This window comes from Phacochoerus africanus, chromosome 7 (genome assembly GCF_016906955.1).
Source record: "Phacochoerus africanus isolate WHEZ1 chromosome 7, ROS_Pafr_v1, whole genome shotgun sequence".
Classification (NCBI taxonomy): Eukaryota; Metazoa; Chordata; class Mammalia; order Artiodactyla; family Suidae; genus Phacochoerus; species Phacochoerus africanus.
Window position 1 is genome coordinate 37,597,518 of NC_062550.1, and position 26,206 is coordinate 37,623,723.

General features: G+C 42.1%; 1 protein-coding gene across 3 annotated transcripts in view; it reads right to left on the bottom strand.

Moving 5' to 3' along the window:
• Nucleotides 1-23,806, bottom strand: part of BEST3 (bestrophin 3) — a 42,086-nt gene extending 18,280 nt beyond the window's left edge. Inside the window, exons 1-7 of one of the 3 annotated variants that reach the window (XM_047787184.1) lie at nt 23,645-23,806; nt 21,347-21,442; nt 17,773-17,867; nt 17,073-17,306; nt 3,706-3,860; nt 1,943-2,020; nt 1,696-1,848 (exon numbers count right to left, since the gene is read on the bottom strand). In XM_047787184.1, coding sequence (XP_047643140.1) covers nt 1,696-1,848; nt 1,943-2,020; nt 3,706-3,860; nt 17,073-17,306; nt 17,773-17,867; nt 21,347-21,354 — 723 coding nt within the window. In that variant the 5' untranslated portion in view covers nt 21,355-21,442; nt 23,645-23,806. Of the gene's footprint in view, nt 1-1,695; nt 1,849-1,942; nt 2,021-3,705; nt 3,861-17,072; nt 17,307-17,772; nt 17,868-21,346; nt 21,515-23,644 lie in introns of those variants that run through there. The other 2 variants (XM_047787183.1, XM_047787185.1) reach the window with 2 other exon arrangements.
• Between the last annotated feature and the right edge of the window lie 2,400 nt (nt 23,807-26,206).

The following is a 26,206-nucleotide window of genomic DNA, read 5'->3' on the forward strand; positions in this document are numbered from 1 at the left end:
TCGTTAACCCACTGAGCAAGGGCAGGGACCGAACCCGCAACCTCATGGTTCCTAGTCGGATTCGTTAACCACTGCGCCACGACGGGAACGCCGGAAAAAAAAAAAAAATTTTTTTCAAATGGGAGTCGCAACGTTTATTTCAGGTTCTCTCTCTCTCTCTCTTTTTTTTTTGGGGGGGGGGGTGTATTTTTTTTCCTTATTTTGCCACATAGGCATTATGTAGGAATTCCTGTGCCAGGGATTGAACCTACGCTATACAGCAGCAACCAGAGCCACAGCAATGAGAACATAGGAGCCTCAACCTGCTAGGCCATCAGAGAACTCCCTAAAAAGGTTTTTGCTGTCTGTAAAGGACATGCCTTTACTCTTTGGAGTGTAAGTATATTTATTTTTCCTGGTTAAGATTCAAAGCAATGAGAGTAAAGACATCTGCAGGGGAAATGCTGCTATAACCTGGAAGATCTCAATGGGGCCTGTCAATATGTGACTATTTGGAAGCTCAAATATCTGAAGTTCTCTTTTATTAATGTTATCTTCCAGCTGCTGTTAGATTTTAAGTAGCTCAATGATCCCATTGTCTTTGACCTCTTTCTTCAACCCATTGTCGCATACAAAAGAGGTGGAAGATTGGATTGTGATGGTCATTGCACAACTACAAATGTAATAAATTCATTGAGTAATAAAAAAAATTAAAAAAAAAAAGAGGTGGGAGTTCCCGTCGTGGCACAGTGGTTGGTGAATCCGACTAGGAGCCATGAGGTTGCGGGTTCAATCCTTGGCCTTGCTCAGTGGATTGGGGATCCGGCATTGCCATGAGCTGTGGTGTAGGTTGCAGACGCGGCTCGGATCCCGCGTTGCTGTGGCTCTAGCATAGGCCAGCAGCTACAGCTCCAATTGGAGCCGTAGCCTGGGAACCTCTATATGCTGTGGGAGCGGCCCTAGAAATGGCAAAAAGACAAAAAAAAAAAAAAAAGGTGGAAGAATCAGGCCTCTGATATTTTTACATACATCTAGGGAGGGGTGGGCCAGGGGAGATGGTGGTGGGAATAAATAAAATTCTACGATGATGACTGGACTAGTTATTCTCACTGCTCTAATATGTTTTTAATTTCCTTGCAAACCAAATGTCATCATTAATCTTGGTGTTTTTGATTTTGATTCTGATAAATTCTTTTGAGTCCCAGTTCTAGTTTTAAAAACGGAACACATTTAATGTGGCATAGCTAGCGGGATTTCAGGGAATAGAAGCTAACCATTTACAGAGTTGAACAGAACCAAGATAATATAAAATTATTGCTTAAGTCTGAGATACAAGGCTTCCTATTTACTCTCCTTTACTCTGGTTGCTTGCTGTGGTATAAAATATCAATACAGGTACAGTTATGACTTTAATTACATTACTGTGATCCTCATGGGAGCACATCAAGACGTAAAACAATCGATGGCCACAAAAGAGCGTGCTTGTAATGGCTTTGCGCAAATGAGCTGTTTCAGATGCTGCAGGATGATACTCACCACATCCCTGTCCCTTGGAGCCCCGGTGGAAAAGTAATAATATCTCTGAGCTATTAAATGTTAAATCTACCTTTGCGTCACTCATGAATGAGTAATTCACTAAGGGATCAGATCAGTGTGCAGAGTTTGAACATGTTGGAGATGGCAGAGCGGGTCTCAGGCCCCGGGACCGTTGGCTACCTTGAGCCATCCTGCATAGAAGAAGAATTGTAGGAGAGTAAAGATGGGAATGTAAAGATCTAAGTCATGCCCCGCGTAGCCTTTGGTGGGATCCAAAAACTGGCGTCCAATCAGGCACGCGAAGAAGAAGGTGTAGACAGCCAGCGTGACAACCTGAAACAGAGAGAAACCCCAATGAGGGCACGGCGCCCACGGCCCCCAGCCAGCCGGCATGCCAAAGGGGCAAGAAGAAATAAAGATTTGATACCTGGGTGTAAACCAGCGGAATCCCAACCCAGTCATAACCAAATAAGAGGCTGCACCAGGAGCGAAATCGGTTCATTTCCTAAGCCAGAAACAGATAAAAAACACAATGAATGGGAGTGATGGGTGGGGTAATAAATATTTACTGGGATTCAGAATATGGCTTTTAGGAACATGGCTGTAAAATGATGAGAGTGACTTTGAAAGGCTAGTAATTGGTTCTAAAGGCCACACTAAAAGGAAAAAAAAATTTTTTTTTACTCAATGAATTTATTACATTTATAGTTGCACAATGATCATCACAATCCAGTTTTATAGGATTTCCAACCCACAACCCCATCGCATCCCTCCACCCCCCAAACTGTCTCCTTTGGAGACCAGAAGTTTTTCAAAGTCTGTGAGTCAGTATCTATTCTGCAAAGAAGTTCATTCTGTCCTTTTTTCAGATTCCACATCTCAGTGAAAGCATTTGATGTTGGTGTCTCATTGTATGGCTGACAAAAGGAATATTTTGAAAATGACAACCTATCAACATTATTCAACAATGTGAATGTGCAATAAGGATGGGTACAGTTAGACATTTTTATGATAAGATATATCAGGACTGTCTAGAAATATCCTCTACTCAATTGATTCTATAATTTCCAATATATATATCGGCCCAGAGTGCTGGTGGGAAGATGGTGCTTAATATTTTAAATAAGTCAGGAGTTTCCATCGTGGCTCAGTGGTAACAAACCCAACTAGTATTCATGAGGACGCAGGTACAATCCCTGACCTCTCTCAGTGGGTTAGGGATCTGGCATTCCTGTGAGCTGTGATGTGGGCTGCAGACATGGCTTGGATCTGGTGTTGCTGTGGCTGTGGTGTAGGCATCCAGCTCTGATTAGACCACTAGTCTGGGAACTTCCATATGCTGCAGGTGCAGCCCTAAAAAAAATTAAATAGAGAGTGTGTGTCACTTCTAGCCATTTAGATAAACTATGTGGAAAGCAGATTATTTTTTTCCTTTCTTTTGAAAACATGCTTACTATAGATCACAGAAAAAAGAACTAAATACATCCTAAACCTTTCCCCCAACAACAGCACTTTAGAATACATCTATTGACAGAAAATCTATCTCTGTTTAAAGCAGGAAGGACTGGAGCCTATTGATTTTTTTTTCTCTATTGAACACAAGTTATTATTTAAGACTGGGAAAAAAGAGTAGACATTACTTTGGGAGCTATTTTTAAATCATTTATTCCTTTTAGCCTAATCCAGGCAGGAGACTGTCATGGCACAAATCTATCCAGCCCTTCCATAAATTTGTTTCTCAGATGAATTCAGGGTTATATTTCATTTAATAAAAATGTAGTTTTGTTTCCTGGAGTATTTGGAAAGCTGAGCTATCCTTGGGACATTCCAATTTGGGGGAACTGACTGGGGAGGTTAATTTCTACTCTGGATTTTAGTCTAGGATCCTGGGGTTAGTGATGGCAAATGTGCCCCCTGGCCGCCACGTCCTTCCAAGCCCCTGGCAGCCTATTACAAAGCCTTAATTCTGTTTAAAACAGAGCCTCTAAGCAACCACCCCCAATCAACCTGAGTTAAGCCTGTGCACCATTCCGCTCCTGCACTTGAGGGTTCTGTTACTAGCCCAGTTTTTTCCGATTCCTTAGGAGCCAGCATTGATCAAAGCAAACTCATCCAGGCCCAACCTACTGCAAGCAGGTCCCTGTTAGTTTCTGATTAGTATCTTTTACTGATGCTATATTATGTACTTACAGTCATCAATGATTGCAGATCAACACTGTCTCTGATTCTACCTTCCTTCCGGGCTTTAGCTGCGAGATTTCCAAACCAGATGAATGGAACCCAGTATTTCAGATGAGGAGATTTGAGGTGGTCAAATAATTTTCTTTCATCTGCTGTCATAAAACCTTTACATGCGCAGAAAAAATAACTAGGTTATACAGACTTGTTTTAGTATTGATACATTACTGTAAATATTTCAGTGTCTACTACGTGCGTATATATAGTGGGGGTATTCAGGAAATAGAAAATAAAGGTTCCTGTTTCAAGTAGTTCATTCTTGTACTAGAGATAAGGAATATGTATGAGCAAGCACATACCCCCATACACACACACACACACACACACACACACTATATATATATATATTAGTATACGAGACAATGCATGTGTAAAACCCTAACAGGGCAGCCAGTAGGATGTAAGGCGACATTAATTAAGATGTTCTTCCTCAATAGAGCATCTGGGGAGGGTCTCTCCTTCAGGTTTTGGTTAATTTATCTAAAATTGGGAATAAGAATACTTTGAATTGTTAGGATTAAATGAATAAAAGGTGGAGCTCCTGTTGTGTCTCAGAGAGTTAAGAACCCAACTAGTATCCATGAGGATGTGGGTTCCATCCCTGGCCTTGCTCAGTGGGTTAAGGATCCAACATTGCCATGAGCTATGGCATAAGTCACAGATGTGGCTCTTATCTGGAGTTGCTGTGGCTGTGGTGTAGGCCAGCAGCCGCAGCTCGATTCAACCCTTAGCCTGGGAACTTCCATACGCTGTGGGTTTGGCCCTAAAAAGAAAAAAAAAATGTATACAAAGCTCTTAGTATGGTGCTGACCATGTGAGTCACATGACTTTTCCTCCTGATACTTCCTTTCAAGCTCCCACTTAACCAGGTCCTCTTCTGTGAAGCCCCCCTTGATCCCTTCCTTCTTATCCCCTGAGATTTCTCCCCTCAAAACTCCACCACAGTGCTCTCTCTTCCCTTGTATTATAATAATGTTAGACATAAATGTTCCCCCTGCTAAGGCTCTTTGGAAGGGCAAAGAGCCTATTATCTTCATAGTCCCCAAAGCGTTTTGCATGTCCTTTAAAAGTGCTTTTTTTCTTTCTTTTGTTTAGGACTGCACTTGTGGCATATGGAAATTCCTGGGTGAGGGTTTGAATTGGAGCTGCAGCTGAGGACTATGCCACAGCCACAGCCACACCAGATTGGAGCTGCATCTTTGATCCACGCCATAGCTTGTGGCAACCCTGGATCCTTAACCCACTGAGCAAGGCCAGGGACTGATCCCGCATCCTCATAGGCACTATGTTGGGTTCTTACCCACTGAGCCACAATGGGAACTCTTAAAAGTGCTTCTTTGATTTGGGGTATCTTTGTATAAGTATGTGTGTTTGTTTCTGTATGAGTATGTGTGTGTGTGTGTGTGTGGGGGGTGTCTGTGTGTCTTTGTGTGTGTGTATAACAAAACTTGCTTGAGCTTGCAATGACCTCTCTAAGCCTCAGTTTTTTTCATTTGTAAAAGAGAGATGATAAAATCTACTTCTAAGGGGATGTTCCTGAGATGAGGTACATATGTCAAGAGGTTAACATAATGCTTAGCACATACTTTGTGCTCTGTAAGTGCCAAGGCATAATATATTTAGTGAATCTTTATTTATTCACCTCTCACACCTGCACACCAAAGAAAGAAGAGATTTGAATAATAGCAGAGGAGAAATAAGGTAGCAGGTCTATTTCTAACAAACATTTATTGAATGTCTGCTCTACCAGGGTTTGTTCATAAAAGGATGTGCTGTTGTGGCTCAGCCTGTTAAGTTCCTGTTGTGGCTCAGCCTGTTAAGAACCCCAAACTGTCTCTTTGAGGATGCAGGTTCGATCCCTGGCCTTGCTCAGTGGGTTAAGGATCTGCTGTTGCCACGAGCTACTGTGTAGGTCACAGGCGCAGTGTCTATTCCACCCCTAGCCTGGGAACTTCTGTATGCCACAGGTGCTGCCATAAAAAGAAAAAAGAAAAAAGATGAGCTTCAAAAGCTTACAGTTTACACTTGATCTTTTTAAGAAAAAAAGTGAGTAATTTAAATGGTAAAAAATTTCGAAAGGGACAAAGAATATTAATGGGAAAGTAAGTCTCATTTTCCCAACCAAACACTTTCCCTCCCTGAAGGAAATCACTACAACCAGATTATTATGTGTCTTTCCAGAGAAACATCACAGATTTCATATAGGCCACATTTTTAAAAACACAAATGATTTTATACTTCAGACGTACCTGCCATTTTCTTCTATTTTCCAGGTTACATCTTAGAAATCCCGTTTTTGTTAATATATAGAGAATAGCATCATTCTTTATAATGGCTGCATTCTAGTTAAGTGTGTACAGTATTTTATATAACTAGTCCTCTTTTGAATAAACTTAAGTTTTTAAAATTTTTTTGCTGCTAAAAATAATGCTGCAGTGACTATCCCTGTACTTAGACTGTTGAAGTGGACTTAACATCTGGTTAATTATGATTTAATACAAATGTTTTCTGAATTAAAGCTTGTTTCTAAAACTGGCTTTTGTTAGATAAGAATTTTGAGTTACTTTCGATTCAGAAATGCAATCATTAGCTTGTGAAATTCTAACACATTCAGATGAGAATCAACATTTGCCCTAATGTGACACCATTTATGTCCTTAGCCATCTGTAATTGGTTTATAAATCTGGTTTTCCTGCTTAAGGTAATCCTCCCTCCTTATGATATGGACTGAGTTTTATTTATTTTATTTTATTTTATTTTGTCTTTTTGGGGCTGCACCCATGGCATATGGAGGTTCCCACGCGAGGGGTTGAATCAGAGCTGTAGCTGCTGGCCTATGCCACAGCCACAGCAACACCAAATCCAAGCTGCATCTGCAACCTACATCACAGCTCATGGCAATGATGGATCCTTAACCCACTGAGCAAGGCCAGGGATTGAACCTGCATCCTCATGGTTGCTAGTCAGGTTTGTTTCTGCTGAACATGATGGGAACTCCAGACTGAGTTTTATTTGTGGTGTTGATATAACAGAAAAGAAGTCAAAGGAGAAGTGAGGTGCGCCCATTGATCCAGAGAGTTTTGGAGTTACCTAGATCCTTGATGTGACCCAGGCCAGTGCTTTGAGAATATGTTCCACAGATCATGGGTGTCTGAATCACTTGTGACAGGTGTTATATATGGGGAGGGCTGGGCTCCACCATCACCTGCTAAACCAGACTCAACAAGACAGGAATTCTTGACCTAATGTTGCACCTTACAATCTTATTAGGATACATTTAGAAAATACCAGCGCTTTTACCTTATCCCTAGAGATTTTGATTTAATTGGTCTGAAGTGAGGTCCAAGCGTAAGCATCCTTTTGAATCTTCCTGGGTAATTTAATAAAATTGGGTCCAGGCAGTTGCATGTTTACTAAGCTCTGTAGGAAAATTCTGACCTACAACGATGTTTGAAAATCACTTCCCCACTGAATGAAGATTCTGTTTATTCAGTAAAGAGAGTAACAATTATAAAACCAATATTTACCAACAAAAGACTATTTAGATAATACTCGGGTTATTTATATAAGCTTTGAAGGAGTGTGCACACGCTTGGGTAACTGGACTTTCTCTGGTGGTCAAAAATAAGCATGAGCCTAAGAATTCTTCGTCTTGTTTCTCAGTGCATTTCAAAGTTGTTGCATGATCCAGATGATCTGATCTGGTTTTGGTTTTGTTTTGTTTTTTAAGACTTGTATAGAGTGATTAAAACTGATGACAAGAAGTTAATAGATGAACTTGATGTGTCTTGGCTCTACGCTTTAAAGACTTGCTATGACCCTTCACCGCTTCCCTGGAAGCCTATTCTCAGACATTTCATATCAATTGTCTAACACTTATAGTCTTGGGATTTAGAGTGCAATTACCAAAATGACCCCATTTAAACACTGGCTGCAATCTCTGTCATTTGACCAAAGAACAACTTTCCCTCTGGTTATTTTTTTATTCAGGAGTATGGATCAAATTGTGCTGGCAAGTCCCTTCTTGGCTTTTGAGCAGAAAGCACATATGCAGAGTGAGGGTTTATTTAATGCAAACACTAAAGTGAGAGCTAGGTCCCTCTACCCCATCCTCTACCGTATAGCACACTCACTGATTGGAAATAGACATGTAGAGCTAGGAAAGCAGGTATTTTCAATGTTCAGCCCAAGTTTATTTATTTATTTATTTTTGTCCTTTTGGCTTTCTAGGGCGGCAGCCACGGCCTATAGAAGTTCCCAGGCTAGGGGTCCAATTGGAGCTGTAGCCACCAGCCTACGCCAGAGCCACAGCAACTCGGGATCTGAGCCGCATCTGAGACCTACACCACAGCTCATGGCAACGCCGGATCCTTAACCCACTGAGCAAGGCCAGGGATCGAACCCGCAACCCCATGGTTCCTAGTCGCATTTGTTTCTGCTGCGCCCCAGCAGGAACTCCTGTTCAGCCCAAATTTATTGAGTACTTTGCTAGGCACCATGAAAGATGAACCAGACATTAGTGTGTCCTCCAAGAGTGTATGGGCAGAATGATTTTGGTTATTTCCTGCAGGATTACACATTTTATCCAAAGTAATCCCATTCTGGGGAATTCAGTTACTGGGCCATTGAAAGACAAGTCTAGATTGTTGGTCAAATAAATTCAAAGAGCCATTTGTTATGAAATGGAATGTTATCTTCATCAGTGCTCCTGGCCATTTGAACCAGAGACTGATGATATATTTAGAATGTGTGCATCATCCTCATCTCCAAGGCTATGTTAACCACAGGTATTGACTTGCTACAGTTTGGCAGCACCATCGGTTGGCTGGTCCTCAGAGTGCCCCGTCTCCTTCACAGGTCTATCTTCACACCACCCTCCCTCAGACCCTATCCACACCCCCGACATCACTGTTCTATCCTGCCATTGCATCTGCCTTGAATTTCTCTTGCTCTCTCTTTTCTTTTTAGGGCATATCCCTGAGGCATATGGAAGTTCCCGGGCTAGGGGGTCGCATGGGAGCTACAGCTGAGGCCTACGCCATAGCCACAGCAACAGCAGATCCCAGCCGTGTCTGCAACCTATAGCACAGCTTGTGGCAATGCTGCAATCCTTAACCCACTGAGCAAGGTCAGGGGTAGAACCTGCATCCTCATGGATACTAGTGGGGTTCTTAACCCTCTGAGCCTTAAGGGGAACTCTCTATCTCTTCTCCTTCCGACTTTCTGGCTGGTTTAGCTCTGCTCAGCAATTTTCATATTGCTTATCCAGAAAACCTCTCCTTAATATTTCAAATCAGAGTAAACACACACACACACACGCACACACACATACATTTATATGTCTGTATCTACATGTGACTCGAATTGTGGTTTAATGGAGTAGGACCTGCTACTTTAAGGCAAAATTTTGTTGCCTTCAAACTAAAGGACCAATTAAGTCCATTAATAAATAATACTCCGGTAGTGGCAGATCAGTCGAAGCTGAGGCAGATATCTTTTGCCTTTAAAGCAGAGAGTGCTCATGAGGCTCTATTAGCAGACGAGCTAAACACTGCTTCTCAAAACTTTTAGTCAGGATGGGTTTATTGCCAATTTTTTCTGAAAGAGAAAGTTGTGCATTCAGCATCTGAGCTCTTCTCAGAGAGATGACTTTTTCAGGAACATTGCAACAAGCCTGGCTCATTTTCCTCTCTGTACTTTCCAGATGAATGGAACGAAGCCACCAGATTCAACTGCAGCTGTTCTTTAAATTCAGTGATAGACATTTAGAAATCCTTGTCAACTGGGAAAAATCAAGAGGAGGCAAAATGGAACTGAGAGAGAGATGGAATTCCATTGTGAAGGCATCGAGGAGGGCAATATTCAGATTTTTTTTTTTAAACCCTGAACCACAGTAAGATATATATGTAGTTCCCCAAACAATTACTGGCTCCTTTGCATGAGATGCTCTCTGATATTTCCTGTTTTGTTCCATTCCATAAAAATTGCTGGCCGAAAGCCATGAAAATGACGTAAGAACCCAATAATAAGTGACAACGCACAGTTTGAAAGGCTCAAAATGGATATAGTTGAGTAAAATCAGTTTCTGGGGGTAGCAACAGAGTCTGAACAGAGGCAGAGAAACTCCTCCATCTCCCTAATGTGAGCAAAACATTCTTAGTCAGCCACATTGCTGTCACTAAATTCGTATCCCGTTTGGTAGTTCACTGCCTTCTGCACATGATGCACAGGAACTATCATTCACAAAATCAGTGCTTTTAATTCCTCGCCTGTCCAGGTGGCCCAGAATTCCATTTGCTTTGGGTAAACAGACCTGAGGCAATTTGCAGATAAAGTTGGAAGAGTTCACAGATGCGTTCTGGTGCATTTGGTTCCTCCACTTTGCTGCATGTTACAACGGTCTGGGGAATTTTAAAAACTCCTGCGTCAACCTATTGAATCCCCATGTCCAGGGGTGTCAGCCAGACCTCAGTATTTTTAAAAGATCCCTAGCAAGTCCATTTTGTAACCTGTGCAGGGTCACGCAGCAAGCTGGCCACTTCAGCCCTCCCGATCTGGGTCAGATGTAGTGATTCTGTCGCGCTTGTGTAAAAGTGGATTTCTGGGTCCCAAGCCCCAGAGATTCGGGTTTCACAGGCTGTCTGGGAACCTGCAATTTAAATAAGCACCCTGGATAACTCAGTGAGTATGGTGGTCTATGATCATACCTAGAGAAGCATTGATTGGCTTCTATTTTTGTTGTTGTTGTTGTTTTTGCTCTTCCAGGGCCGCATCTTCGGCATATGGAGGTTCCCAAGCTAGAGGTCTAATCAGAGCTATAGTTGCCGGCCTACGCCAGAGCCACAGCAACGCCAGATCCAAGCTGCATCTGAGACCTACACCACAGCTCACAGCAATGCCGGAGCAACCTCATGGTTCCTAGTCGGATTAGTTAACCACTGAGCCACGACGGGAACTCCGGCAAATCTTGACTTAACCCCTAACACGGGGCTGGATGGAACCTCAGACATGGAGCAGAGACTGCCCGTCCATGGCATTAATTCAAGGAGGGTGATTCTCTCCTATGTAAAGCCACTGTGCATAGGTGAGTCAAGTTTCACTCACAGGATGATATTCCGTCTGTTCTGGGCTCATCATGTGAGATTATAGAGGTAATTGACTCAGCCTGTAAAAGCACAGCCACCAGAGGAAAAGCCAGCACAACAATGAATACCACCACCCTTTGATCATCTCTCCTGTAACACAGAGCAGCGGGAGATTTCAAAGAGACCAAGCAGCCCCAGTGCCTCGGAATGCATCAGGAAAAACTACAGACCACAGGGCAGAAAGTCAGTATTAGACAAAATCTATTTGATTCCATTTAGCAAGAGATCACAGATTAAATGATCTAAGTGCGGGGCTAGCTTTCCAGCCAGTTCATCCAAAGTTAGAACTTTTATCTCAATAGCCATTTGACAACTGGGAGCTTGCTCAGTTGTATTCATGCCTTACACCTGTCGCTAAAAATTCTAATGGGGTCTCCACAGGCTCGCACTTGTCAGAGCAGAAGCTCAAGGCACTTGATGTTAAGACTCCAGGCCTTGGAGTTCCCATTGTGGCTCGGTGGGTTAAGAACCCGACTAGTATCCATGAGGATTCGGGTTTGATCCCTGGTCTCGCTCAGTGAGTTCAGGATCCAGCATTGCTAAAGCTGTGGCGTGGGTCACAGCTGTGGCTCAGATCTTGGCATTGCTGTGATTGTGGAGTAGGCAGGCAGCTGCAGTTCCGATTTGACCCCTAGCCTAGGAACTTCCACATGCCGCAGATGTGGCCCTGAAAACAAACAAACGAAAAATATTCTGGGCCTTTAAGAAAATGAAACAGTGCCCTTTCCTCAAATTTTACTGTCTTTTAACCACTCTTGTAAGCTACCAAGCACAGAAGGAAACTGTTTCAGAGAAATGGAAATGCAATGGAGTGATGTGAGATTCAGCCGTAAATTTTATTTGGGCTTTTCTTTGAAAATGATTCATAGAAGAAAAGATTTGTAGTAATTTTTACTGATCTTGAGGACAGGGACTATATCCACTCTTGCTTTTAGCTGCAGTCCAGGGCTCAGCTTGGCATACCGTATACACTCAATAATAAATCTTTGTTAAATAAGCAAATGCATGGCAGACTTAGCAGCAGATTTAGTAATGCTTTTTTTACAGGAATGTATCTAATTTCCCATTACCTATTTTGGTGCTTCTGGTGAGAAATTTTGAAAGGAAATATTTTCTTCTGATCACTGTGGAGCCCCAGATAAAATGTTTTGATTCAGTCTCACCCCATGACATAAGGACTCAATTAAGGCCATCACTTGAATTGGCAAAGATCTGGAATTGTGCCTCTGACTTCACTTAGAATGAGCCACATCTTTCAGGACAGGTGATTGAAAGGACTGGAATTTTCCAGGGCAACTTTGTAGCCAAGTGGGAAAATAACAGAGACTCCTGGGTTGCAGCTCCTCTGCTAAGTAATTGTTTGCTAACAGGCCAGTTTAGGGAATTTTTAGCAAAGTAGCTATTTTGCATTCAAAATTTTATTTCTCTATTTTCATGGGAACATAAGTAAAGAACTTTAAATTTTTTTCAAGGAAACAATCTCACATGCAATTTTTTTTTTTTGTCTTTTTGCCATTTCTTGGGCCACTCCCGAGGCATATGGAGGTTCCCAGGCTGCGGGTCTCATCGGAGCTGTAGCCACTGGCCTACGCCAGAGCCACAGCAACACGGGATCCGAGCCGCATCTGCAACCTACACCACAGCTCACGGCAACGCCGGATCCTTAACCCACTGAGCGAGGCCAGGGATCGAACTGCAACCTCATGGTTCCTAGTCAGATTCGTTAACCACTGCGCCATGACGGGAACTCCTCAAATGCAATTTAACGACATTTTGCATGGGGGATAAGAAGAACGTTTAATTTTTCATTAGACAAATTTAACCTGTAACATCAAAGCCTATGTATTTCCCAGAATAATGGTCTTTTAATTTCCCAGAATAATGTGACTTGAGTGTCCAACTTCAAAGTAAAGGATGTTCAGGGACAAGTAGGTGAGTGACCTAACTCAGCCAGCTCTAGTCAAGCAATTGCCAGATGCTCCAGAAGGAGATGCTGGCTTTCATTCTCTCTGCCCTCTCTTGTCCTCCCACCAGTCCTGAACCTTTGCGGCAGGGACCCTCTCCCAAACAACACAGAGAGGTTGGAGGGAAACTCCCACTGCCTTCAAGCCCATTGTCTCTGAGTATGATCCAGGGACCTCCCTGTCTCAGAGTCTCCAGAAACTTATTAAATATACTAGTTTCTGGACCCCAACCCTAGACCAACTGAATCAGGACCTCTGGGAATGGCATCTTAGGATCTGCATTTTTAGAAATATTTATTTTTAATAATAACCAATGTGCAATGAGGTTTGAGAACACGGACTTTCCCTGACAGGTGGCTTTATGGAGGGACGTTCAAAACCTGGTAAGAGGTCTTTTGTGCCCTCAACATTGCCTTCTGCCTTTGCCCCCGCTCCTTGGGGGCCCCTGTGCTTTACTCACTGGCCCTCTTTATCCTCAGGCAGAGCAGGTGCCCTGGCACTGGGCTCAGGGCATCTGCCAAACACTTTCCGCCATCCCTGATCTTCCTGTTCTTCCCAGAATCGTTGGCACAGGCCAAGCATAGTCAGAGAGTGGCAGAGACATGTGCCCAGTTGGGAGAGCTTGGAAACTGTCCCCATGTGCCGATGGAGTCAGCCCTCTCTAGTGGGGCAAGGAGCCGGAAGGGAGGTAAATCTATACTGCCAGTCAGAGAGGGTACCCCCCCCCATGTGGCTGGGGGTGGGGCTGCCAGGAAGGACCCTGCCCCTGAAGCATAGCCCCCAGCTTGGAAGGCAGTGGCTCAGAATCTTTGCCCTACCACCTAATAGGCAAACCTTGGGTACCTGCTGGCCAGCTGGTCCATTACCCCATTTTCTGCCTTTGGAGAAAACACTTAGGGATGAAAGAGAGAGTAGAGACCTTTATACCTTGAAAATCAGTGACAGCCCCAGAGGGCACTTGCAAGGCTTTAGCCTCCTCCGATTTCCCTCAGTTTTCTTCCTCCTTCTGATGTTCCACACAAACTAACCAGAAAATTGAAGTGAGAATGATGCTTGTTGTGTCCAAGCAGCTCAAATTCAAGTGCCCTAGATGGTACCCTCTGACCAGACTGCTGCCCAAGGCTGCCCTGCCATTCTGGAGCCTCTGCATGGTTGGAATCTTGAATTTACCCTTTTCTTAATTGTTGCAGCTTTGTTGTTAGTAACGAATTATTATTTGGTGGATGCCAAAGCCTTTTACCCCAAGGGTAAGAAAAAGGGTTTAAAAAAATAAGCATCCTGGGAGTTCCCATCATGAAGCAGTGGTTAACAAAACCGACTAAGAACCATGAGGTTGCAGGTTCGATCCCTTGCTCAGCCGGTTAAGGATCCAGCATTGCCGTGAGCTGTGGTGTATGCTGCAGATACGGCTCAGATCCTGCTTTGCTGTGGCTCTGGGATAGGCCGGTGGCTATAGTTCCAACTCGACCCCTAGCCTGGGAATCTCCATATGCCGTGGGAGCGGCCCAAGAAAAGGCAAAAAGACAAAAAAAAAAAAAGCATCCTGGAAAAGACTCAGTACTTCTCTCTATATTTATAAAGCAGCATAAGAGCATGCTTAAATGCAAGTTTCTCAGGCTTTACATCCAGTGGTTCTGGTTCAGTAGGTCTGAGATGGGGCCCAGGACTATGCTTTTTAAGTAAACAATTCAAGTTATTCAAGATGTAAAGGAGTTCCCACTGTGGCTCAGCGGTAACAAAACAGACTAGTATCCATGACGATGCAGGTTCAATCTCTGGCCTTACTCAGTGGGTTAAGGATCCAGTGTCGCTGTGAGCCGTGGTGTAGGTTGCAGACATGGCTTGGATCTGGCGTTGCTGTGGCTGTGGTGTCGGCCGACAGCTACAGCTCCGATACAACCCCTAGCCTGGGAACTTCCATATGCTGCAGGTGTGGCCCTAAAAAGACCAAAAAAATTTAAAAAAAATGTAAAAAGACGTAAAGAGGCTGTGGGTCTATAGATCACACCTTGAGATATACTGGTTTAAATGCACATCAAGGGGCAAATGAATTGCCCTTGGAACAGCTGGAGGGTACTGGTGGTTAGACAAGTATCCAAGTATTCCAAATGCCTTGGCCAGAGGGAGAGGGTGGATGCAAGTACCTGACAGGCATTTGCAGGCATTTGATAAGAAGCGAGACTTTAGGGCACCTAAAGGAAATGAATTCGCATTATTCTCCCATTCATCTTGCCATTGCCACTTGCCCCGCAGACCTGAGCACAGCTCAGGCCTCCTTGCGCTCAGGTCTGACCAGAGGCCCCAAAGGCACCTCCATTGCCAGCCACCCTGGCTGCCGCCCACTGTGCTTTTAACATGAAGGGGATGCTGGGAGGATGAAACGCGCTCTGAGAATTGGGCCTGGAGTCTGATTTCTGTCAGAATGCACTCCCTTCCTTCCAAGGATGCGTCAGGACTAGAGAAAGGTCACCTTTATTCATGCAAGTAAATTTTAGCACTCACTCATCCATTTGGAACGGGCCAAACCTTTCTCGTTTGTTTTTAGGACTTTTTCAGAGGTCGAAATTTTTATTGCATTGAATCCTTTAGACATTAGGGCAAAAAAAAAAAAAAAGGTTATCAAGAGGCATTTCAACTTGGTCATTTGGAAGCAGTATTCCACTTTTACATTTGGATAAATAGCGGCAGTTAGTTTAAGTTACGACTGGTTTTACATCATAATATACCTGTGCATTTGCCAGGCCCTTTATATGCTCCTCTGAATCCTTAACCAAGTACTTGTGCCCCATTACTTTCTCACATCTTGCTCTGCAGCCCTAAAAACAGCCTCTACACTCCTTCCTCCTTATTTGCGCCTTGACTTTCATAGCCTCCTGGTCATAACAGATCAAGAAGACCCAAGATGTCATATCAAATGAGTCTTCTCAAGTGACCAGAGGGCTCTGTTATGCTGTTGTACTAGATGATTTCATTATTAATAGCAAGAACTCGTGTCACACCACAAGCGAGGTACTGCTTTAACGATGCAAATATTAACTTACTGAATCCTCACAACAAGCCTATGAGGTATATGAGATAGAGGGTATTATAGACCACTATAAACTCATTTTATGGATGAGGAAACGGGCATAGGAAGGTTAAGTAGTTCAGACAAAGACAAGGTCATGCAGTTGGTAAGCGGTGGGGAAGGATTTGAACTCTTACTCTGCCTTCTTAGTCACTGTCTGTATCGTGCATCTAAGAAGACAAAACCAAACCACAAAAGCCAAAGAAAACTCCAGAAAATAAACAAAAATTACTCTTCCTTAAAAAATTACTTTCAAGGACATTTCAGAAAAGGAACCTAATTTGAGACTATGGTCAATATAAAGGCAGAATCATTTCATAGTTCCTATATCTTCTGTGTATTCACTGATACATTCCTATGAACTCTCAAATCTATCAATGACAACCCAGCACAACAACGCATTTTTATTCTCTTCATGCCAACAATCTCATTTAATCCCCATCCCCTTGAAGACTGAGTTACCAGCTTCTTTGCTAAATATTAACACACCAAAGAGAACGTGATTTGTCCTCAGCATCCTGTGGCCAGGAGCCCAGGTACAAAACTGCATCTACTTTGAGGAATAGGAGAGACAACAGACCCCCATTCAAGCAACCCTCTCAGGGTCTGCCTAGATGAAAACCCACATTGCTGGTTCCTTCCAAATCTGCTGTGTTTGGGGAAAAGTATTATGTTAGGAGTTCCGAGCCTGAATTGAAAGTTTGGCTCTCCTACTGATTACTTGTATGATTGAGGAAAGGTCATAACCCTTCTGAGTCTCTCATGGTTTTTTTGAGATCCAAATGAAATAATATTTATGAAAGTGCATAAACTTTAAAGTGCTAGAAAATGTAAGGTAATGTTACAGATGGTTTAAATAAATATGGTAATTATCACTATATTTACCTAAAGACCACGTGACTGTGCACAACTTAATTTGAGACTGTCTGCCGCTTCCTCTGCTCTACACCCCCGATAAACTCCTTGAGGGCAGGAATCATGGCTTAGTCATTTTTGCCTCTTAAGACTGTTTCTGGCACATGGTAGATAATCAGTCAATGTTTCTTGAATGAATGGAAACATAAAAGGAATTTTCAAAGGAACTTTGAAGTGTCTCCTCGAGGTCGAGGGGAGCCCCGTGGAAGGAAAAGTCATTCACGGTACCTGCTTCAACCACATGGTCCATCGTCGGAAACCTTTTGTACACAGCTGTGCTCACTGAGCGGAAGATGAGCAGGGATGTGAGATTGACATAGCGCATCAGTGTCCTTCTGAGCAAGCGCCCATGCTCGTCGCTTCCGTGAACACTGCTGGAGATGAGAAACATCAGCCTGTCTGGCCAGGGCAGATTCACAAACTGGTTCCACCATCGGTTCACTACCAGAGTAACATAAAACCCTGTAGAATAACAGCAAACTGTAAAGGAATTTCTTACTGCAGGCATGTTGTTGACACTGATGGTTTTAGCAGAATTTTAGCCTTTTTAGGGATTGGCGTGTAAAAATACGTTGTTATCCATATCTTATGATTTTTGCCCTCCAGAAAAAAATAATATCATTTGTGCTTGGCAATGCTGTAGCACCCAGTGAGTGGGTATTAGAACTCAAATGTTGATGGCAAAAATGGAGAGTTAGTGACTAGGAAGCTTAATTGTCCAAGAGCAGATTATTACCTCAAACTCATTTGGGTGTTAATTTAGTCAAAGCAGCCCTGACGGTAAACCTTGTGGATGATTCTGGTTCTATTGCAAGCAGTGGCTTTTCAGGCATGCCTCTTAGCTTGGAAACACTCCCATGCAGAGTCATCGGTGTCATCCTAACGGAGACAGCTGTGTGGCTGCATTCTGCGTGTGACCTATACTTACCAAGCACAAAGGTTACTGGAATTTGTTCAGCATATCTGTCACAGTAAATTGATAATTTTTCAAAGTAACGTTTTTGGGCTCCTGTAAGTAAGAATCTGGAGCAAAAATAAAATGCACAGCCCTTTATGATATTATACTTCTGCACCTGCTTTGCAAGTGACATTCAGTGCAAACAATTAAGCACAAATAATCTCAGTTTTGTTTTTTAAGGAGCAATAACTTTTTCTTTTCTAGCTAAGCTGATGTATCTCAAAAACTTTTTAACTGCTGAATGTTTTAAGTACTAACTTTTTTAGTACATTAATGTTACTGGCCGTTAGACATATTAACCACTTTATTTTTAGGTACTTTATTTTCAAATTTTCATATGACTAATGCATTGGATTTGGAGAAGAATACCTCTGAAAGAGTCTGTTTTTCAATTTTATTCATCAGGTGTACTTAAAAAAAGAATGTCTTAATTAAGTGGATTATACTTATAAGTCATTGTTGAGTAATAACCCTGAATTTGACATTTTGGTCTTACTTTCTCCTGAATATGCTACTTAGCACATTCTTGATTATATGTGTCGTACTTCAAGGGGTGTTATAAGTATTTATTTTAAAGCCTACAATTATTTAAAATATAAGACAACATGATTTAACGGTTAGAAATGAAGATTTTTATTGTTCTATTTGGTGGGTCTATATTTCTATAATATAAATGTTGAAATTTATATTATAGATCTGACACAAACCCATTTCTGGTGTTAAACACAAATCCATTGAATGGAGCTTTTCGTGTTTCAAGGAGGAGATTCAGAAGCAGAAGAAATGTCTGAAGGCAGGTTAATAATAATGATCAGGATCCAGAAAGAGAAGCAACACAGATGAATCTGCAGAAATGAATGAACGCAGTTGTTCCTAGGGAGGAAGGAATCCCCTAGAAATACTCATGATAACACGTCTCAGAGGCTTATTTAGGTCAGTAGAGCATTGATGAAGGAAGCAGAGGGATAATGAGGTGACGGGGAGACACCCATGAGATCGAAGTTGAAGCTCTGGGAGCTGGAGGTGACCGAGAAGATGTGTGGGGTGCAGGGTGGGCTGGGAGTTCCCACCTCAGCTTTGGAGGAGTTGTCAGAAATTCTGAAGTCAGGAAAAGCTGACAAGATAGGCATCGCCTGGTCGACAGGCCTATCAAGGTCCTGCTGAGGACAAGTTACAGCCAGAGTGGTTTCTGGTACTCAAATAGAAATGGTCAGAGGATTTAAATGTGCCCAGACCGTGGGGTCTGATGGAGCCAGGTTTGAATCCCAGATCTGCCACTTACAGGTTTGGATTTTGAGCATATTTTTAAATCTCTCTGAGTTTTCTCATTTATAAATGGAGAGAATAATACCTATATATCAGGGATGCTATGAGGATTAAAGAATGTATGATATATAAAACCACTTGGTGTACAGTGTCATACTTAATCAGTAATAAAGTGGTAGCTCTTATTTGTAATTGGCCATAAGAAAAAAATATTTAGCTAATGGACACATAGAAATTTTGCTAGCTGGAAAGTACTACAGTGATTATTTTGTCAAATCCATCCCAAAATAAAAAGAGATATAATCAAACTCTTATATATGGTAATGAATTCTGGTTCTGTATTATGATTTTTTTGCTATTTGCTTATAATAGGATTAAAAAAATCTAGGGTCATGAGTAGGCATGAGAATGAAACTATGTCTATATTTGCCTACAGGTATATCTGACTGTTGTGACAAATTCAGCCTGTAGTCCTTGGTAGAGCTTTGATCATGATAGAAGGATCTATTTTAATAAGCTTTTATGGTTAAACTTTAAAAAATGAAAAATGACTTGACTGTTGTTATACATGTAAGCACTCTGCGGTCTTTAGGAAAAATATGTGCATACAATTTTGTGGGGTATAAATAAGATGTTGAAGCCAAAGTTAAGGCCCCACGGAGCATTTCTGGCTGCGATGCAACTGTTCTAAGAGCTATTCTATTCTAAGAAGCAGTAGCAGGAATAAATTCACATTAGTAAAAATAAACTAATGAGACAATTAGCCTGAAACATCATGTGTCTTCCACCATTTCATATTTTGAAAGATTAGGTGACACATAAATAAACTGTCAAAATAATATCACATTTAGAAGACATGTCTGAAAAATGATTAGAGGATTTTAATAAGCTTTCCTTTTAAAGATACTTTGCCAAAATGTATACCCATATATACATTTGTTTGGGACTATAGTTTTGATGTGTAGCAAAATAGCTCTTCTAGTCTACTTTTGGTCATTAACAGCCAGACATATTAAGTCCCTTCTTCACATAGGGTCCTGGCGCTGCAAGGAAGAAGGCAGGTGAGAGCAACCGTACACAAATTTGTTCACTGTACGCGGAAAGACAAGGACAAACAGAGGTACACAGAAAAGGCAGAGATACAGCCTCAAAAACCTTTAGCTTTTCTATTTTAAGTTTTAACTTCCCCCAGAGAAGAAATGTATGCAAGCAATATTAATTTTAAAAAACTCATAAAGCTTCCCTGTTGTAATATGGATAAAATGTTATCAAGATTCCAATTTTTAGTTATAAAAGTATTTCTTGGACATGATATCACTCAGATTTCCTGTCAATCTGATGGGCATAGGCTCTGATGTTATAAAGAGTAAACATCTTCTTTTGCCAATATAATGTGCCTGGAACTCAGAAGATATAAAGAAAAGAAATTAGGTTTCAGGCCTTTTCTTTAATTGAGATACTGGGGAGGGAGGTTGGGGGCACCATCTTGGGTAAGATTTCATCATTCCAGGAAAAGGAAGGAAAGTTGCCCAATATACACTGTTCATGAACATGTTAATTATGTAGGTGGTCGCTACAACCTGTCCAATCAGAAATGCAAACTCTGAATGGTCTAGTTGGTTTTTTTTTTTGTCTTTTTGCCATTTCTTGGGCTACTTCCGCGACATATGGAGGTTCCCAGGGTAGGGGTCGAATCGGAGCTATAGCCACTGGCCTACACCAGAGCCACAGCAATGCCAGATCCGAGCCTCGTCTGCAACCTCTACCACAGCTCATGGCAATGCTGGATCCTTAACCCACTGAGGAAGGCCAGGGATGGAACCCAAACCTCATGGTTCCTAGTCAGATTCGTTAACCACTGAGCCACGACGGGAACTCCTCTGAATGGTATAGCTGAGAGAGGCATAAATAATTACTTGTCTGTAGACTCTGCCATTCAGCATCATCACTTAGTGAGGATCTAGGATCTAGGTATGAATTTTTTTGTTTTATGCCTATAGTGAAATTCTTGAAGTGCGACTAATACCTCTTTGTGACCAATTAAATGGGGCTGGAATGAGAGCCACCTGAACCTGATGGTTAGCGTCTCTTTACCATTCTGAAAATGGTTAGATGTGAATTAAAATACCCATGTCCCAGGGAGGAGGCAACAGAGGATCATGCAAAGGAGGAGGTTACATAATGCAAAAGTCAGCAGCAACCAGAGGGCTTGGATTTTTGAGGCTGTATTCTTATATGCGATTTGATGCCATTTAAGGACACATGCAAAGGAAAGTACCTGTACATCAAACTTATTGCTGTGTAAAGAACAGCAAAGACAATAAATTCCCTGTACAGTAGTTTGTAGATGCTGCCTCTCCACTTGAGGAGTAACCTATGAAATCCAAAAAAAGTCGCATTTGCTACTTTACTGGAGTAAGTGACAGTCATCTTGGATAGTGCTTTTTTTTTTTTTTTTTCTAGAAGAGCAAGAAGACAAAACACAAGTAAAAAGCAATGTTTAAGACAAAACGAATCTGTATCTCAAAAGAAAGCCTAGCCAGCAACCAGTCAGCCCTCTCTACTTTTTCAGCTTGAATAATTTGGAATTTGGAGATAATCACCATCTCAGTGCTAAATCTTTCAGCAGAAAAGGGGAAGAAAGGAGTGTTTTGAAAAAAAAAATCTTAGAAATCTTAAACTTGTTTTCATTGCTTTTTTTTTTTTTTTAGGTCCACACCCGAGGCATATGGAAATATGGAAGTTCCCAGGCTAAGGGTCAACTCAGCTCCAGCTGCCAGCCTACGCCATAGCCACAGCAACAAAGGATCCAAGCCACGTCTGTGACCTATACCGAAGCTCACAGCAACGCCAGATCCTTAACCCACTGAGTGAGGCTGGGGATCAAACCCCTGTCCTCATGGATACCTGGTCAGGTTCATTACTGCTGAGCCACAGTGGGAACTTCTCATTACTAAATATTATTTTGAGATTATTATAGCCATTGCTCAATAAATATTTGAAGGAACAAATGAAGTATATGAGAGATGTTGTAATATCATCATCATTTATTTTCTTAATCCATGGGAAAATCTGAGGTACTCATGTGCTATATTAACTGACATTTTCAAAAGCAGTGTCCAAACTTATTGTTTGGGTTAAAGTGTATAAAGAGGTATTTGTTTCACCCCTAAATTTCCTAAAAGGAAGTTATGGCTCTCAGAAATCAGGAGGCATTGTTGGGATGAAGCAAGCCCCTTGTAGGAATTTAACTGATGGGTTACTTTTTTTTTTTTTTGTCTTTTTGCCATTTCTTGGGTCACTCCCGAGGCCTATGGAGGTTCCCAGGCTAGGGGTCCAATCGGAGCTGTAGCCACGGGCCTACACCAGAGCCACAGCAACACAGGATCCAAGCCTCGTCTGCGACCAACACCACAGCTGGATCCTCAACCCACTGAGCAAGGCCAGGGATCGAACCCGCAACTTCATGGTTCCTAGTCAGATTCGTTAACCACTGCGCCACAACGGAACTCCTGATGGGTTACTTTTGATGGTTTTAATTAAATTGGGTCTCTAGTGGAGCGCTTGAGTGCATGGTTAGCACTCCGCACTTCAAAAGGTAGATGAAATATTGGACCTCATTGATGCTAAGTAAGGTGCATTTTCCCATTGAAAAGTCTCACGTAAAATGCTTAGGGATGGGTCACTTTCAGCTTGGAGCTGAAAAAGAAAAATGAGGACATTATTTAAGACTCTTTCCACTTGGATCTGTTCCACAGATGTGGGTAGAATGAGAACTGGGCCCCAAACCCTAGTTTTCAGTGAGTTCTCTGGCGTTCCATTGCTTTTCACCAAGACACTAATCATGCAGATTTTACGAAGATGCCCCAAAGCTAAACTTTGAAAATGCTGCTCTATGAGCTAACACAGAGCATACACAGAGGAAAATGAGATGTCTTTGGAGACTTTTGATTTCAAAAGGATCTATGAGGAGAGTCTTACAGAGCTACTTAGACTGAAATTATGGCGTTTTTAGGTAGAACGGTGCTAGACATAAGTAATAAACTGTATAGCAGATTTCTTTTATAAAGTAGCCTACAGCACACATTTGACCATAAACAAGGAAATTTTCTGTCTTTATTCAGAGGTAGGGAACCAAGCCAACTCTCATTTGCCTAGTTTCCCTTAAAAAAGAAAAAAACTCTGTAGCTTATATTCACTATATATATAGTGAATATATAGGAATCACCAACCTAAGCCTTCAACATGACTGATTTTAAGACAGAAACCAGGGCTTTTTGGCAAAAGTAAGTGGCATTACGAAAGGATGGGACTCACACCACAAAAAAATGGTTTCACTTTTCTAGCTTCACCTTGTCTGTTTGTCTCATGTGAATACAGCCAAAATTGGGAGAGGAGCATAATCTACATATATTAAGCCCATTTCATAATTTCTTCTCACGGGCACCAGAGTGTAAGTCCTCAAAGAACTCTTTCTCTGAACAGTTCATCCTTCTACTTAAGCTCTGTCGGGAAAACCAAGATCACCTAGAGCAGAGGTTGGAATTCAATGCATAGGTATACTCTGTGCACTAACCTATTGTTTGGTTCAGAGTCTCCGACAGGAAAGAAAATCTCCAGGCTCCAGGCAGAGGTGCCCTCGGGTTGCAGTTGCGCTCTCTCGGTTTACCCCTCACTCATGCAGAGTCAGATTTTCTTTCTGTTCTCTTGGTCACTGAGAGGACCCAGAGTGTGACAAGCACAGGGGTTAAATGTCTTTCCACTTGTGGAGGCCTGTTTATGCCAAGGTGCCCATGGATGACAGTGAGAGCCAGGGACAAACAGGAGCAACAGCTGCTGATCCGGCTTTTTTTTAATCTATAATTATAACTCCACCTGCCGCCCAAGCTACCCCTTTGAATGAGAAGTCGGAGGTGACGTGAAGGAGGCTGGGTCATTTAAGTCTGTTATTTTTCATTTTGACTCTTCCTTGGGATCAAGGAAGAAAGAGCCATTTGCCCCTAAAGTGCAGAGGTTCTACAGCCAGAAAAAAGAAAAAAAAAGAGGGGGATTAGGATACCCTGTGGGTGCTTAAAAGGAAGAATAAATTCTTGTAAAGCATAAACTGGGGCTGGCAAGAATATAAACAGGATTTTTCACTATTTGAGACGTACTGAGAATGCTCTTCTGTTAAAAACAACAGGCATGTATATTTAAGAGTGTGGTTTATGTGTGTGTGTGTGTTTTAGAAAAGCATAGAGAATTAATACAGCATGTGATGGCTTATAGTAGTGGAAAATGATAACACACTGATTCATTATATGTGTTATTCTTCCATGGTCAGCTAGCATGCTTTAATTATTCAAAATGGTTGGTTTCTCTTAGGTTGGTGGTGCGCCCATATTTTCCTAATTTTTTTTTTTTTGTCTTTTGAGGGCCACGCCCGTGGCACATGGAGGTTCCCAGACTAGGGCTCCAATCGGAGCTGCAGCCACTGGCCTACGCCAGAGCCACAGCAATGTGGGATTCAAGCCACGTCTGCAACCTACACCACAGCTCGTGGCAACACCGGATCCTTAACCCACTGAGCAAGGGCAGGGATCGAACCCACAACCACATGGTTCCCAGTTGGATTCGTTAACCACTGAGCCACGACAGGAACTCCTTCTTGAAAAAGAGAGGTCATGGGCATTCTTTATTTTTTTTCCTTTTTACAGCTGCATCTATGGCATATGGAAGTTTCTGGACCAGGGGTCAAATGGGAGCTGTAGCTGCTACCTACGCCACGACCACGGCAATACCAGATCTGAGCCGCATCTGAGACCTTTGCTGAGAATGTGGCAACACCAGATCCTTAACCCTCTGAGTGAGGCTAGGGATCAAAGCTGCATCCTCACAGAGATAATGTCAGGTCCTTAACCTGCTGAGCCACAACGGGAACTCCCATGGGCATTGAATAACTAAATAAATAATCTCAGGGTCAATTCCTGGAAGTGCTCCAACTTTCTAAAGTAACGTGTGTACCAAGTACTGCACCTTAAGTTTATTTTATTTTTTATTATTATTATTTAATTTTTTTTTCCCGCTGCACAGCATGGGGACCAAGTTACACATACATGTATACATACTTTTTCCTCCCATTGTTGTGTTGCATTGTAAGCATCTAGACATAGTTCTCAATGCTGCACAGCAGGATCTCATTGTAAATCCATTTCAAGAGCAATAGATTGCATCCGTTAACCCCAAGCTCCAGATCCTTCCCACTCCCTCCCTTTCCCCCAGGCAGCCACAAGTCTATTCTCCAAGTCTATGATTTTCTTTTCTGTGGAAACATTCATTTGCACTATATATTAGATTCCAGTTATAAGTGATATCATATGGTATTTGTCTTTCTCTTTGTGACATTTCACTCAGGATGAGAGTCTCTAGATCCATCCATGTTGCTGCAAATGGCATTATGTCGTTCTTTTTTATGGCTGAGTAGTATTCCATTGTGTATATATACCACATCTTCCTAATCCAATCATCTGTCAGTGGACATTTGGGTCATTTCCATATCTTGGCTATTGTGAATAGTGCTGCAATGAACACGCGGGTGCATGTGTCTTTTTCAAGGAAAGTTTTGTCTGGATATATGCCCAAGAGTGGGATTGCTGGGTCATATGGTAGCTCTATGTATGGATTTCTAAGGTACCTCCATACTGTTCTCCACACTGTTTGTACCAGCTTACATTCTCACCAACAGTGCAGGAGGGTTCCCTTTTCTCCACACCCCCTCCAGCACCTGTTATTTATGGACTTATTAATGACGGCTATTCTTACTAGTGTGAGGTGGTACCTCATAGTAGTTTTGATTTGCATTTCTCTAATAATCAGGGACGTTGGGCATTTTTTCATGTGCTTGTTGGCCATCTGTATATCTTCCTTGAGGTCTTTTGCTCATTTTTCCATTGGTTGGTTGGCTTTTTTGCTGTTGATTTAAGTTGCTTGTATATTCTAGAGATTAAGCCCTTGTCCGTTGCATCACTGGAAAATATTTTCTCCCATTCTGTAAGTTGTCTTTTTGTTTTCTTTTTTGTTTCCTTTGCTGTGCAAAAACTTGTCAGTTCGATTAGGTCCCATTGGTTTATTTTTGCTCTTATTTCTGTTGCCTTGGGAG